General features: G+C 43.4%; 1 protein-coding gene across 1 annotated transcript in view; it reads right to left on the reverse strand.

Annotated features, from left to right (window-relative positions):
- KMT5B (lysine methyltransferase 5B) overlaps positions 1–15,083 on the reverse strand; it is a 51,153-nt gene that overhangs the window by 19,534 nt on the left and 16,536 nt on the right. The window contains exons 2-3 of the mRNA XM_084750747.1: positions 10,649–10,881; positions 1,770–1,917 (exon numbers count right to left, since the gene is read on the reverse strand). Of these exons, the coding sequence (XP_084606873.1) occupies positions 1,770–1,917; positions 10,649–10,805 (305 nt within the window). The 5' untranslated portion in view covers positions 10,806–10,881. The remainder of the gene's footprint in view (positions 1–1,769; positions 1,918–10,648; positions 10,882–15,083) is intronic.

Consider the following 15,083-nt stretch of genomic DNA (forward strand, 5'->3'; position numbering starts at 1 on the left):
GATTTACTCCCTCTTCCATTTTTCTTTCTTTAAAATCTCCTCATGATAGGTGAGCACTCCAGTGAGCCACACCCTCTGAACCTCACTTTGTGACCACATGGTTTTAAGTGAGCCTTAGGAAACCTAGGCTAAGACTAAAATACTCTAAATACAGAGCTGGAGCTTGTTAGAAATGCAGAATTCCAGTCTCCATCCATAGGTAGAGAAATACCAGAGGCCTAGGAAGAAACCACAACACTTCCTGCAGTGGACCCAGTGGCAGGTGTAACCCTTCATCTCCAGGGACTGAGCCTGGAGTTCAGAACATTCTTCTTAAGCAACTAAAACTTTTGTTCTGATTCTAGTGGAATAACTTTCTGAAATGTTTTATTTGCTTTTGTATCTCAATATATAAGGCACAATGAATTTAAGATAATTTAAGTAATCTATTTATTTAAAACAACACAAGATGGGGCTGGATAGATGGCTCAAGCAGTTAAGCACTGGCTTCTCTTCCAGAGGTTCTGAGTTCAATTCCCATCAACCACAAGGTGGCTCATGACCATCTATAAAAGAGATCTAGCGCCCTCTTCTGGCACTCATAGATAAATGATAAATAAAAATGTAAAAATAATGAAATAATATAAAGCGAGGCAAAGACACAATTAGAGGGTGATCATCTTCCAGGAAAATGAGTATCCATCTCATTGAGTGGGCGAGGAGGAACTGGACGTAAAGAGTATAAGGAAGGCTGTGGGCTGGTACAGGTGCAGTCTTGCTAACGGCCTCAGCTCCATTCCAGTGTGTATCACTTCAGTTCGGTGAATGACCTGTGGCCACAGGAATCAGGGAATTCCAGAGACACCTTTGTACTGTACTACTTTGAGGTCTTTGTATATAATAGAGCTGGTAAGTGAGAAAAACTATGTCCTGTTTCACGTCTAGAAAGGGACAGATCTCAAAGGGGAAAGGGTACTCAAGGCTTCAAGCCTTCTAGTTCCTGTCTCCCGATATTCGGAGCTCATTACACGTGTCTTTCTAATTCTTTCTGAATGGTCATGGACACAGGGCTACAAGAAGCCTGTGTGTGATGGAGATGAAAATGAATGGGCCCAGAATGTATCTCATTTCTTAAATCCTTAGAGGAACCATTTCCACCAGATAAAAAACCCTTTGCCACAGAAGCAGAGAAAGACTTGTAAAATTATTTTGGTATCTTTTCCAAGAGAGATATGGTTCTCAAGAGGACCAAAGTAAGGAGTCAGAGACCTCAGATCTGAGTCAAAGAAGCAGAGCTGGGCATGGTAGTCCATGCCTGCAGTCCCAGCACTCAGAAGGTAAGGCTCCCCTGACCTCTGACTCCTCACCCCCACCCCCATGTACACACATGACCCCATAACTCCTGAGAGTAAAGATGAGGTATTCTGAGGCTGCTGGAGCAGTTTGCGATCCACAGGGCACCTTAGACTCTAGACAGAGTCCTGCTCATATGTGGAAGATGCAAGTAATAACTGCTGAGTAGCAAAGGTTACACACGAAGGCAAAGTCCCAGTGGCCATTATTTAAGAGTAAGATTCCATAATGAAGCCACGGGGAAGAACTGACCACCAGTGCATGACGGAAAGGTAACTTTTCCAGATTCTCCTGCCCGATTCTCTTAGCTCACAGAAAACTGCTCTGTATCGAACTTTACTGCCATTTATAATTCTGAATATAAGTAAGATTCATCACCTGTTTTCTTAAGTTTGACATCATTACTGGTTCTATGCAGGAGAGAGAATCAAAATTACCTAGTATTCATTTTGTGTGTCTGAAAACCTAAATAGGGATCAAGAACCAAACTGGTTGCTAAGTCGTCGTTCTCACAGAGCTCCTTGGCGGACATTCCAGAGGATGGCACATAGCGACTCTGCCCTTCAAATCCTGAGTTACCATGACCTATGAAAAGCAAAGGAAACGTAACTTGGTGAAAACACTCAATCTCCTTAAAAATCCCCACTGCATCCAAACTGGCATCATCAGCTGGATTTACATCAATCTCTATTAATGATTAAGAAATCAGTATCCCTTATGCAAAACAGAAAGCAAACCAGATGCAGTAAATCAAACCATTGAGAGAATGTGGGTTGTTGACAATATCATCAGGCTTCCTAACAGGGTCCAGGGAGTTGGGAGCTTAAATCTCTCCAGAAACAACAGAGACAGCACACAGAGCCATTCCAGACAGGGCTTGATGAAGGAAAACAAGAGGGGTGCAGAGAGTTATCAGAAAATGCCACAAATTTGGATCCCAGGAACCAAAGAGTTAAGTTGGGCTTCCTGCTTTTGGGCAGCTGAATGACCAATATCCTCTTTATGGGTAATTGAGGACCTGAAGTTAAAAAAACAAAACAAAAACAAAAACAAAACAGAAGCAGGGAATAAAACATAAGAGGCTTATTTCTATTCAACTTCTGCATGAGAGACTTCTCAGGGAGTGAACTGAATGGATACCGTGAGTGGCTGAGTGTCACTGAGGAGAAGCAATGCAGAGAAGGCATCCATAGGAACAAAGCTTCATCAGCACTGGCGAAGGCTAACGGGTACAGTGTGCAGTCTGCTCCTAGAATTAGCACATAATTTACAAAGTGCTGATGACAGTGTAAGTTTAGGCTTTCAAAATCAGCACATGGAGAATGAAACACTGGAAGGTTTAACTATTTCATCCAATCATTCACAAATAAAATATATGGGTCCTTGCCAAGGAGTAGGTACAAGATTTTTTTTTTCCCTTTGGTTTTACAAGACAGGGTTTCTCTGTGTAGCCTAGGCTATTCTGGACCCACTTTGTAGACCAGGCTGGCCTCGAACTCACAGGGATCCACCTGACTCTGCCTCCCGAGTGCTGGGATTAAAGGCGTGTGCCACCATGCCCGGCAAGTATAGGATTTTTGTGCAATCAAAACATTTGCATATAGGCACATGAAAAATTACCTTAGGAGCTGGAGAGATGGCACAGACATTAAGAGTACTGGCTGCTCCTTCAGGACCCAGGTTCAATTCCTAGGACCCATATAGAAGATCACAACTGTCTATAACTCCAGTTCCAGTAGATCTGACTTTTGCTGTTGTTGATGGATTGTTTTTGGGTCTTTTTGTTTTTCACTTTTCGAGACAGGGTTTCTCTGTGTAGCCTTGGCTGTCCTAGACTTGCTTTGTAGACCAGGCTGGCCTCGAACTCACAGTGATCTGCCTGCCTCTGCCTCCTGAGTTCTGGGATTAAAGGTGTGCACCACCACCACCCAACCACCAAGCTTTATTTTGTTTTAATTGGATTTTTGAGACAGTTTTTCTGTGTAACCATGGTGCAGTCCAGGCTGTCCTCAAACTCCACCTGTTCTGCCTCCCAAATTCTGGGATTAAATGCATGCCATAACCTGGCACAGGATCTGACTTCTAAAGGCACCAAACACGTATACTAACATACATACAGGCAAAACAGCCATATACATAAAAATTAAAACAACAAAAAGTTATCTAAATTGTTGCCTGGGTCAAACCTACAGCCTCATGCAAGATAAGCATGGAGTTATACATATTCTTAGCCTGCTGTATTTTCTAAGTTGTGTTGAAATACAAATTCAACCATGCGAAACAGACAATTCAATGGTTAACAGAGTCACAGAATTGATCCCCCATCATCAGCCCCATCTGAACCCAAATGGAGCCTCACTGTCCTCCCGCACTTCTCAGGCAACCACTAACATGCTTTGTCTCTTTCAGTTTGCATCTTCTGACAACCTCACATGGTAGAATGACAGTGTGTGTGGTCCTCTGTGACTGGCCTCTTCAATTGGCACAGCTCCTCATGTTACACTATGTATCAGTCTTTTTGTCCTTATGGCTGAAGAATACTCTTTTTCAGCTGGCAGACAACCCTGAGCTGTTTCCATTTGGGGTCTATTATGGATTATGCTGCCACAAACCTCTGCAAAAATACTGTATGTCCACAAAGTCTTCCCAGTAGGGGGGCCTCATCTCCACTGCAGCTGGGAGTCCAAGCCTCCCACTCCTTGCCGACAGCAGTTTCTACCTGTCATTGTGACTCTAGCTGTCTAGGTGGCGGTGAAGTGGTAGTACCTCAGATTTGACTTGCATTTTGTGCTGGCTCTGTCTACTTAGACCCTTAATCCATTTTATAATTGGGTTTTGTTTTTTACCATGGCTTTTGAGAGATCTTTGTATATTCTGGAGCTAGCCCTTTGTAGACATATGATCTGGAACTAGTTCCCAGACTCTATGGTTGTCTTTTTACTTTTTTTTTTTCTGTTGTTTTGTTTTTCAAGACAAGGTCTCTCTGTGTAGCCTTGGCTGTCCTAGACTTGCTTTGTAGGCCAGGCTGGCCTGGAACTCTCAGTGATCCACCTGCCTCTGCCTCCTGAGTGCTGAGATTAAAGACGTTGTGCTACCTTGCCCGGCTTTTTTTTTTTTTAATTCCCTACTCTTGTCAACAGATCAAAACTGTTCAATGTATTCTGGTTCTCAAATTGATTCCAGCACTACAGATAAACTGAATCATCCTTGTGCTGCCTCAAACTCACCAAGATCGGCCTGCCTCTGCCTCCTGAATGCTGGGATTAAAGGCGTGAGTCACCATCGCCAGGCTAAAAATGTTTTGAAGTTAAGGAACCAGCGTCTCCTAACTTCCTTCCCTGCATTCCCAAACATATTTGCTATTCTGGGTTCCTTGAATTCCTTTATTTTAGGATTTGTCATTTTTTCCAAATATGCCCCTTGGGATCATCACCTCAAGAGCACCGCCATCTGTTGTGTAACCAATGAACAAGCAACATGTTATTCCACCTAGTAGGTCAATATGTTTCAACAATGCTTTTCAGTTTTCAGAAATACATTTAATGCTTTGTAGATACTAACTGCTACTATTCTGCACTAGTAAATGGGATGTTTCTGTTCACAGTGCTTGGACTGAATCTGCAACCTCCTATGCACTAGCCAAATTACTATCATCAGGCTACATCTTCCATTTGTGTTTTTTTCCAAGACAGGGTTTCTCTGTGTAGCCTTGGCTGTCTAGACTCACTTTGTAGACCAGGCTGGCCTCCAATTCACAGAAATGTGCCTGCCTCTGCCTTCTTGAGTGCTGGGATTACAAATGTGTGCCACCACACCTGGCTGAGTTTTCTTTTTATTTTTTGAGCAAGGTTTTTGACATGTAGTCTTGGCATGTAGACTTGGCTGGTCTTGAACTCTTAGCAACCTTCTTGCCTCAGACTTTACAATGCTGAGATTAGTAAATGAAATTTTCTTAAGTCTGTCTTTATGTTTTTGTTTGTTTTCTTTTCTAAGACAGAATCTTGTTATATAGCCCAGGCTGACCTCAAACTTAGGCAATCCTCCTGCCTCACCCTCCCAGCTGCTAAGACTATGTCCAGCTCTGTACTGCATATATATGTTATACATGTGTGCCTGTGTGAGTTTATGTGCACTACATGAGTGTGGCAACATGCCAAGGCCAGAGAGGCTGTTAGATCCGAAGCTTGGGTTTTCTGAAAGAACATTAAGTACTTTTAACTGCTGAGCCATCTCTCAACCCTGCATTTCAGTTTTGATGAATTGAAAAGGTTTCTAAATTCACTCTGCAGCTGCTGTTCAAAGTGAGATAACACTACGTCTAATGTGCTTGTTATGAGTGTCTTCCCTAGGTTTACATAGGATATAAAGGTAAAAAAGGCCACTGTCTTGTTTTGTTGAGACAGGATCTCATACAGTCTAGGATGGCCTCAAACTTACTATGTAGCTGAGGATGACCCTGGGCTATAATCCTCCTTCTATCTCCCAGAGCTGCAATTATAGGCATATGCGACCATTAACTTCATTTCTAGACGGCTCATTCAACAACTGATAGGCCAGAGAAATGGCTCATAAGAAAAGTGCCTGCTGGGCAAGCATAAGGAGCTAAATTCAGATCTCCAACATCCACATGGGAGAGATGGCTCAGCAGATAAAAGCACTGTCTGTTCTTCCACAGGTCCTGAGTTCAATTCCCAGCAACCACATGGTGGCTCACAACCATCTATAGTGAGATCTGGTGCTCTCTTCAGGCATTCAGGCACACATGTGGGGGGAATATTGTATAAATAATAAATAAGTCTTTAAAAAAAAAGTTGCTGGGCCTACCAGCACTTGGGAGGCAGAGGCAGGTAGATCGAAGTGAATTCATGGTCAGCCTGGTCTAAAAGGTGAGTCCAGGACGGCCACAGCTAATACAGAGAAACTCTGTCTTGGGGGTGGGGAGCCATCTACAAAAAAACCCATGAGGGATGGAGAAAGAAGGATCCCTGGAGCTCTTTATTTTTTTTTATTTGTGTATATAAGCACTCTATTTGCATGTATGATTGCATAACAGAAGAAAGTCAGACAGAAGAGGGCATCAGATCTCATTATAGATGGTTGTGAACCACCATGTGGTTGCTGGGAATTGAACTCAGGACCCCTAGATGAACAGCAAGTGCTCTTAACCTCTATGCCATCTCCCCAGACCCCCTGGAGCTTTTTAAGCAGTCAGTTTAGACAAACTGACGAGCTCCAGGTTCAGTATGAGATCCTGTCTCAAAAATTAAGATGGGTGCTTGCCAGCAAGCCTGACAGGTTAACCTGAGTTCTCTAATTGTCTTCTGACATGTTAACACACAGTATTATACAGGTATGACACTGCACATAGATACACCAACACATATATTAAATAAACATTAAATTTTTAAAAAGATGGAAGCCTGTATCCCAGCACTAGGGGAAGGCAGAAGTAGATGGATTTCTCTTAGTTCAAGACGAGCCTACAAATTGAGTCCAGGACAGCCAAGGCCATACAGAGAAAAAATTGAGTCCAGGACAGCTAAGGCCACACATATTAATCATGACTCAAAAAAAGAAAAAACCCCAAAACCCAAAAACATGAAGGCTTGATTTTGGATCCTCTACACCCATGTGAAAGCTGGGCATGATGGTGTGATGTGCCTAGAAGCCCAGCACCAGAGGGAGATGGAGACAGAGAAAGCTCGACCAGAGGCTTGCTGGCCACTCAGTCTAACCAAGAGAGCAATCTCCAGGTTCAGTGAAGGTACTCTGTCTCCAAAGTTTAGAGTGACAGAGGAAGACATGTCAAGCAATGTCCTCTAGACTTACACACCCACATACATACACCTTAAAAAAAAAAAAGGTAGAGAGTAAAGACACCCAACATCTGTACAAACACCTGAATGCATTTGTGCAATCACCTACAGGAACATGTACACACATGTTTACTTTCTTTAGTGCTAGGGAATGAACCACCCCCCACGGCCTTGGAGATGGGATTCTAGGTAAATGCTACTATACAAGTTGGTCTCCATCCTCAGACTGATTTGCCAGTATTTTGTAAAGCCTTGTTTTCATTATATTCAGAAGCAGTATCAGTCTCTACTTTTCTTGTAATGTCTAGTTTTGACATCAGGGGAAAAAAATGAGTTACAAGTATTCCTAAGACTTTCTCAAGCACTGGTATCAACTCTTGAGTCATCTCAGAGAATTGACCAATAAAGCACTCTGGGCCTGAGATTTTCTTTGTGGGTAAGCTCTGTTGATTTTTTTTTTTTAAGATTTATTTATTTATTGTGTATACAGTGTTCTGCCTGTAAGGCAGAAGAGGCCACCAGATTTCATTACAGATGGTTGTGAGCCATCATGTGGTTGCTGAGAATTGAACTCATGACCTTTGGAAGAGTAGTCAGTGCTCTTCACCTCTGAGCCATCTCTCTAGCTCCTGGCTCTGCTGATTTTAAATGACTACTTATTACAAGTTTATTTAGCTCTTCCAGAGGTCCTGAGTTCAACTCCCATCAACTACATGGTGGCTCACAACCATCTGTAATGGGATCTGATGCCCCTTTCTTCAGTCATGCAGATATACATGCAAATAGAATACTCATATACATAAAATACGTCATAAATAAATATTCAAAAAATGTGTATTTGAGCAGGGTATAGTGGCACAGGTCTTTAATCCCAGCACTCAGGAGGCACAGGCAGGCGCATCTCTGTAAATTGGGAGGCCAGCATGGTCTACAAAGAGAGTCCAAGACAGCCAAGGCTACATAGAGAAACATTGTTTCAAAAAACCAAAAAAAACAACAACAAAAAAAAAAAAAAAAAAAAAAAAGGGCTGGAGAGATAGCTCAGTGGTTAAGAGGACAGCCTGCTCTCCCAAAGGTTCCAGAGTTCAATTCCCAGCAACCACATGGTAGCTCATAACCATCTGTAATGTGATATGCAAGCAGAGCACTGTATACATAATACTAAATAAATAAATCTTTAAAAAAAAACTTTCTTTGCGTTCATTTCTCCCAGGCTGGCCTTGAGCTCATAGAGCGCCTCCTTCCTCTGCCTCCCGAGTGCTGGGACTCAGGTGTGCTGTCACTCTCCGCCTCCACACAACAGTGGTTTCTCTTTTGAATTTTTTCTTTGAATCGGCAGTCATTCGTGAGTGTGTACTAATAAAATTTATATTGATTCTATTTTTAAATTTTATTTTATTTTGAATTCTTGAGACAGGTTTGAGTAGCCCTGGCTGTCCTGGAACTCACACTGTAGACCAGGCTGGCCTCCAACTCGCAGAGATCCACCTGCCTCTGCCTCCTGAGTGCTGGGATTAAAGGCGTGCGCCACCACCGCCTGGCTTTATTGGTTCAAATTTTCACTCTATGGTAGACATTTATGACTTCAATCTTTTTAAGTTTGCTTAGATTTGTTAAATGATCATACAATGTATCTCGCAGAAAGTTCCACGTAAACTTGAGAATAATAAATACACTGCTGTTGGAGAATGGAGTGTTCTCCGGATACCCAATTGGTCTGGTTGATGTACAGGGTTTTACAATCCACCCTTCTCCTGTTCACCTCCAGCTTGCTGCACTCGGGACAGAAAGGCACGGGTTTTTATAGTACCACCGTGCCTGCTGCGGCCCCGCCTACTTTCTTTACAATGCTTTCAGCACTTAGCTTTATGTTTCCTGAGCCTGGTTTTACTTTGTTTTTTATTTTTTTGAGACAGTTTCTGTGTCTGGGCCCTGGTTTTAAGTCAAGCTGACCATGGCTTTGCCATGGAGCATTTTGTGTTCCTTCTCCTCTGTCACTGGCTCTCTCTGCACCATTCAATCTGCCCAACAACACTCAGCATGACACTGTCTTCACCACATTGGGTATCCTTCACAATTTAACTAAAACCTTTTACGTTGTGTACAAGAAGGTCAGCAATGGCTAGTTCTCTGACCACAACAATACCCCTGAGAGGGCGCTGTCTTTACACAATGCTGACAGCAGCGTTGGAGCAGCTGGTGTCCAAGTAGAGAGCCAGTTAGTTTTGGGCGCCCTCACATTCTTAATTCCAAGAAGGAATTATGCCCAGTTTTCCACAGAAACATTGATCTGAACCAATCTGCAAAGAATAGAGGCACCTGAGCCCAATGAACAGCATCAACCCCTAAAGCTAAGGAGAAAATGAGCCAGACCCAACACAACTGAGGAACTTCCACAGTGGCTGACTAATGTTAGGAAAAGCAGAAACTTAGATAGTCATCCTTAACACGGGCAGACCACTCAAGGATAGGCTCGCCTAGAGCATTTCATTGTGGAGGGAAACAAGAAACAGGAAGCAATTGTACAACCTTCCCAACCCTCAAAAAAAGTAGCCTTGCTGGGTATGGTGGTGCACGTCTATAATCCCAGTACTTGGGAGACAGAGGTAGGATAATAGTTGTGAGTTCGAGGCCAGCCTGGTCTACAAAGCGAGTCCAGGACAGCCAGGGCTACACAGAGAAACCCTGTCTCGAAAAACAAACAAACAAACAAACAAACAAACAAACAAAGCCTCATCCCCACCAAAAACCAGAGGTTGGAGATCATTTTTCATCATAGGGTCTCTGTCACTCAGCAGTCCACGCAGTCTGAAGAGATGGCAAGGATGGTAAGGGTGTCCTAAGTATCATCACTTTCCCACCCACTCCTCACGCAAAGAGGTGACTGCGTGGTTCAGCTTGCTCCATGAAACATTTATGGAGGTTACAGAAAGGCATTTGTTCATACTTAAATATAAAAAATTCAGCCAGGCATGGTGGCTCACACCAGTAATCTCAGCACTCCGGAGGCAGAGGCAGACAGATCACTGTGAGTTCGAGGCCAGCCTGGTCTACAAAGTGAGTCCAGGACAGCTAAGGCCACACAGAGAAACCCTGTCTCGTGGGGGGGGGGGGGGAGGGAGAAGAGGGGGAGAAAGAAAGAAAAGAAAAGAAATTCAACAGTAGTATGTTTAAAAACTCCTACAGAACAAATCACCTTTTTACAAGTTATGGGTAAAAAGCATCGTAAAGATTACATAAAGCATGAAACTTCAGTTTTACATCTTATACGCTAGGAATCTAAACTACTGCTGTGTTGGTAGTCCCAGGTACTTGGGAGGCTGAAGCAGGGGGACCCCTGCAGCCGAGGAGGAACTCTCTTCGAACCTGGCCGACATAATGGGACACACCCTACCCCTCAAAGACCAAAAAACCCCAGAAAGAACCAAATGAATTTCTGAGGATGAAAAGGCTCTGCTGACTGTCAGCGGGAAGCACGGTGACGGGAAGCATGTACATACATCTGTTGGACCGCCTCTCAATGGCGCCTCTGCCCGTCTTCAGGGTGTCCTTGGAGTGCTGCAGTTTTGGCTGACTCTGGTGGTGGTCATTAGACAGCTTGCCTCCATTCCTCCTGCCATTCACCACCATGTTCTTGGCGTCTCCCAACCACTTCATACCCACAGACGGCCTGACCCAGGAGCATTTAGTCACTTTCTTCAGATAGCTCAGAGAATAATTTCAATGTTCTCTCCTACAGAAACAAAACATGAAAAACAAAACAGGGAGGTAAATATATTGAAGACCATGTCAACAGACTGTAAGAAAGACACACAGATCACTCTTGTCTCCCCCTAAACTTCCCACAGCAGGCCTCGAGCTCCGTTAACACTTCCTTTCCAGTTACCAAGAGCTGAGAACCGCCTCTGCCTGAGCACAGCTGACGAACCCACTGACGTGTTTTGGTATCGCTCTATGAACTGTTAGTAAACTACATGGAATTACCTCCTTTGTCCACAGGAAAGCCTAGGACACAAAACATCAATTTCTATGTGCCCTAAGATTTCTTTGTATGACTTCACAGAGGCTTTAAAAAGACAAAACAAACAAATAAAAAAACCAAGGGAGTGGAGGGATGGCTCAGAGGTCAAGAGTGCCTGTCCTTCCAAAGGTCCTGAGTTCAATTCCCAGCACCCACATGGTGGCTCACAGCCATCTATAATGAGATCTGGTGCCCTCTTCTGACCTGCAGGCAGAACGCTGTAAACATAATAAACAAACAAACAAATGTTTGTTTAACAAACAAACACAAACTAACAAAAAAGCAGGCTGGATGTGTTGGCACACGCCTTCACGCCTGGTCTACAAAGTGAATCTAGGACAGCCAAGGCTACACAGAGAAACACTGTTTTGAAAAACCAAAAAACAAAGCAAAACCACACACCCACAAAACAAACAAACCAAAAAGGCAGGCTCAGCTGAAAGACGCCTGGCTGATGTAGAGGTAACTATCTCTGAAGTACTTCCCTCTGGATGTGTTTCTATTTGAATTCAGGTACTGTTTAACTTTTATGGTCCCTGTCTTTCAGTTCTTATAGATCTTCATTAAACTCAGAGAAAGCTCCTACTTAAATTACATCACGGGTAAGTAAAACTACATCAGACATTAGCTAAATATTATCCAAATAGCAAACAAATAATAAATTTTGCTTAGAGACCCTTTTAATTTTTTAAATTTGCATTCTAATTCTATATTTACTCAACAATAGTTCTTTCACTCTACACAAGCACAATACAACCTTATCTAAAATGCCACCAAGTTATAACTCTAAACAAATTTTATAGTACTGACTGTACAATAAAGGCAAAAAGGCAATGTACACACTGCCAAGGTTAGCCTGCAACATCACCATGAATGGCAGGTGATAATGGGGTGGTGGGAGATTCCATGAGGACCCTGTAGAAGTGGCTCACCAATTTTACAGTAACAGAGACTATAAAACAGTCTCTGGACAAAACAGAACGCTATTTATGAAGACCCTTTCCAAGGCATTTAACCCTAGAAGTTGAAGAGCACTCAGCAGGGACATGGTCAGGCCTACAGAACAGCAGCTTGGTCCCTTTGGCAATGCAGCACAGCAAAAGCAAGGGTACGTGAGCAGTTGTCTGACTGGTTCTAGGTCATCTGTGGAAAACGGCATGCTACCATATGGAGGCTTGCTTGTCCCAGTTGGCTCTGCTACCAAATAGACTCTTAAGAACTGAAAAAAAAGAAAAAAACTGGAAGGGGTACATTTTCTAGCCAAATACTACAGGATACCTCTATGGGCACAGTCATGAACTAAAGTACCTCTGCAGCCAGAACTGTCTTGCAAAGGAAATATCTCTGAGCCACTGTCGTCAAAGCCTACCCTGCTAAGGGAGCCTTCCCCAAAGAGCCTCATTTGGCTAGAGAAAGGACAAAACTGAGGCGGGGATCGTAAGTTACAGAGGTACATATTGATGTTTCTGCTTATCGAGAGGAGTTGGAAGTTGAGCAGCTCCTGAGGTGTCATTATCCAGGAGATGGAGACCTCCTAAGCTCAGGGGACCTGCATTTCGGGGAGCAACACCTCCTCCTCATCCGTGAGGGTGACCTGCACCACATGGTAGGTGGTGGGAGCATTCTCATGGGTGGGCTGAATCGCCGAGGGGGTAGCTGAGGCCAGGGTGCCAACACCATAGCAGCAATATTCTCTTGGCCATTAATTTGTCCTCCATCCACGTATTTCAATGAATTTTCCACTTCATCTGGATTCTTACATTCCATACATTCATAACCTTTGGACAAATGAGGCTGTATGCTCTCTATAGGCATGTCAATCACCTTAATATATATATATATATATATATATATATATATATATATATATATATATATATATATATATATACACACACACATACACACATAAACACATGGGGGTTTTTTGTTTTGCTTTGTTTTTCCAAGACAGAGTTTCTCTGTGCAGCCTTGGCTGTCCTGGACTCTCTTTGTACACCAGGCTGGCCTCAAGCTCACAGAGATCCGCTTGCCTCTGCCTCCCGAGTGCTGGGATTAAAGGTGTGCGTCACCACTGCCCGGCAAGATTTATCATTTTAAAGCATATGTCTCTGTGTGGGTGTGGGTGTATGTGCAGGGTCTGGTGCGCTTAGAGGTCAGAGTGTAAGATCTCAGAAGACAGATGTTATAAGCTGCCTGATGCAGGTGCTGGGAACTGAATGCAGCTCCTCTGCAAGAGCAGTACACGCTCTTCACCACTAACCTATCTCTTCAGCCTGACCTTCGTCTAAAGATCGCTTGCTGATGATCAAATACCACGTATAATGTTTAAGCTTGAGAAGAAAACAGTATATTACTATGTGTTTTGAGTATGTAGTACCCTTGGAAGATGTTGTTAGATCTTCTGGAGCTGGGAACCAAACGCAGGTCCTCTAGAAGAGCCCACAAGATGGCTCAGTAGGCCAAACTGCTTGTCACTAAGGCTGGCAACCTCTCTTTGATCCCCAGAACACATACAGTGAAAGGAGAGAACCAACTCCTGCAAGATGATCTTTCATCTCCACATGAGCACAATTCCACACAACTTCTTCCCTCCCAAATAAATCTTTTAAATTAAAGAACTAATTTTAAAACATATTTATTTTGCCAGGTACAGTGGTGTACACCTGTAATACCAGTACTTGGGAGGAAGAATCAGGCGGATCACTGTGAGTTCAAGGCCAGCTTGGTCTACAAAGTGAGTCCAGGACAGTCAAGGCTACACAGAGAAACCCTGCTTTGAAAAACCAAAACCAACCAACCAAACAAAAAACTTATTTTTATTTTCTGTGTATGGGTGTTTTGCCAGCATGTATGTCTGTGCACCATGTGTGTGCCTGGTGCCCAATTAGGCAGAAGGTGGTGTTAAATCCCCTGGAACTGAGTTATAAACAGTTGGGAGCTACCATGTGGATGCTCTTTGTAAGAGCAGCCAGTGTTCTTAATCACTGAGCCATCTCTCCAGTCCAGAATCTAGTTTTCTTGTCTCCACCCTGAGGTGGGACAACATACATTAATATCTCCTAATCTCTCTCAGCTATTAAAGGAGGCTGTAGTCTAAACCACACTGTAGAAATATGTCCACATTGCCTTGAAACTGAATTAGTTATTGCCAGACCTCTTCAAATCTTTTTTATTAGACACTCACAGTGCTAATGCGTGCGCGCGCGCGCGCACACACACACACACACACACACACAATCACACACACACACACACGATAAGACACACCTGTGCTACCCTGTGACGCCTACTTCTCCTGCTGCTATGCTTTTGGCTCAGCGCTTAACTTAAATTTATTTTTATTTCACATGCATTGGTGTTTTGCCTGCATGTGTGTCTGTGTGAGATTTTTGGATCCCCTGGAATTGGAGTTAGTTTTAAGCTGACATGGGGGTGCTGGGAATTGAAGCCAAGTCCTCTGAAGAGCAGCCAGTGCTCTTAACGCACTGAGACATCTCTCTAGCCCCTGCTCAGTACCTAGTTTATTTTAGTTCTTTTCCCTTAGGGAAAAAGACGGAGAACTTAAAGCACTTTTGGTCCTTCTAAAAATTCCCAAGAAAGTCCCAGGTGACATTCCTCATGAATGTATTTTTAGGAGCCCTAAGTGTGTAACTCTGTAGAGCAAGCAGGATAGGTAGAAATGGCTTGAAAGATTTAATTTTTGTGATGTGTGTGCAAGTGCCCACAGAGGCCAGAAGGGGGCATGAGATCCCTTAGATTTGTGAGTGGACTGACCTGGGTGTTGGGTCAGAACTTGGGTCTGGATACGGCAGCAATTGCTCTATGCAGAATCTTTAAATTTCAACTCAGAAGTCCAACCCACAGGATTCGAAGCAAGAACCCCAGTTTTGTTTTGTTTTTCGAGACAGGGT

The sequence above is a fragment of the Acomys minous genome, assembly GCF_964271855.1.
Source record: "Acomys minous genome assembly, chromosome: 2".
Classification (NCBI taxonomy): domain Eukaryota; kingdom Metazoa; phylum Chordata; class Mammalia; order Rodentia; family Muridae; genus Acomys; species Acomys minous.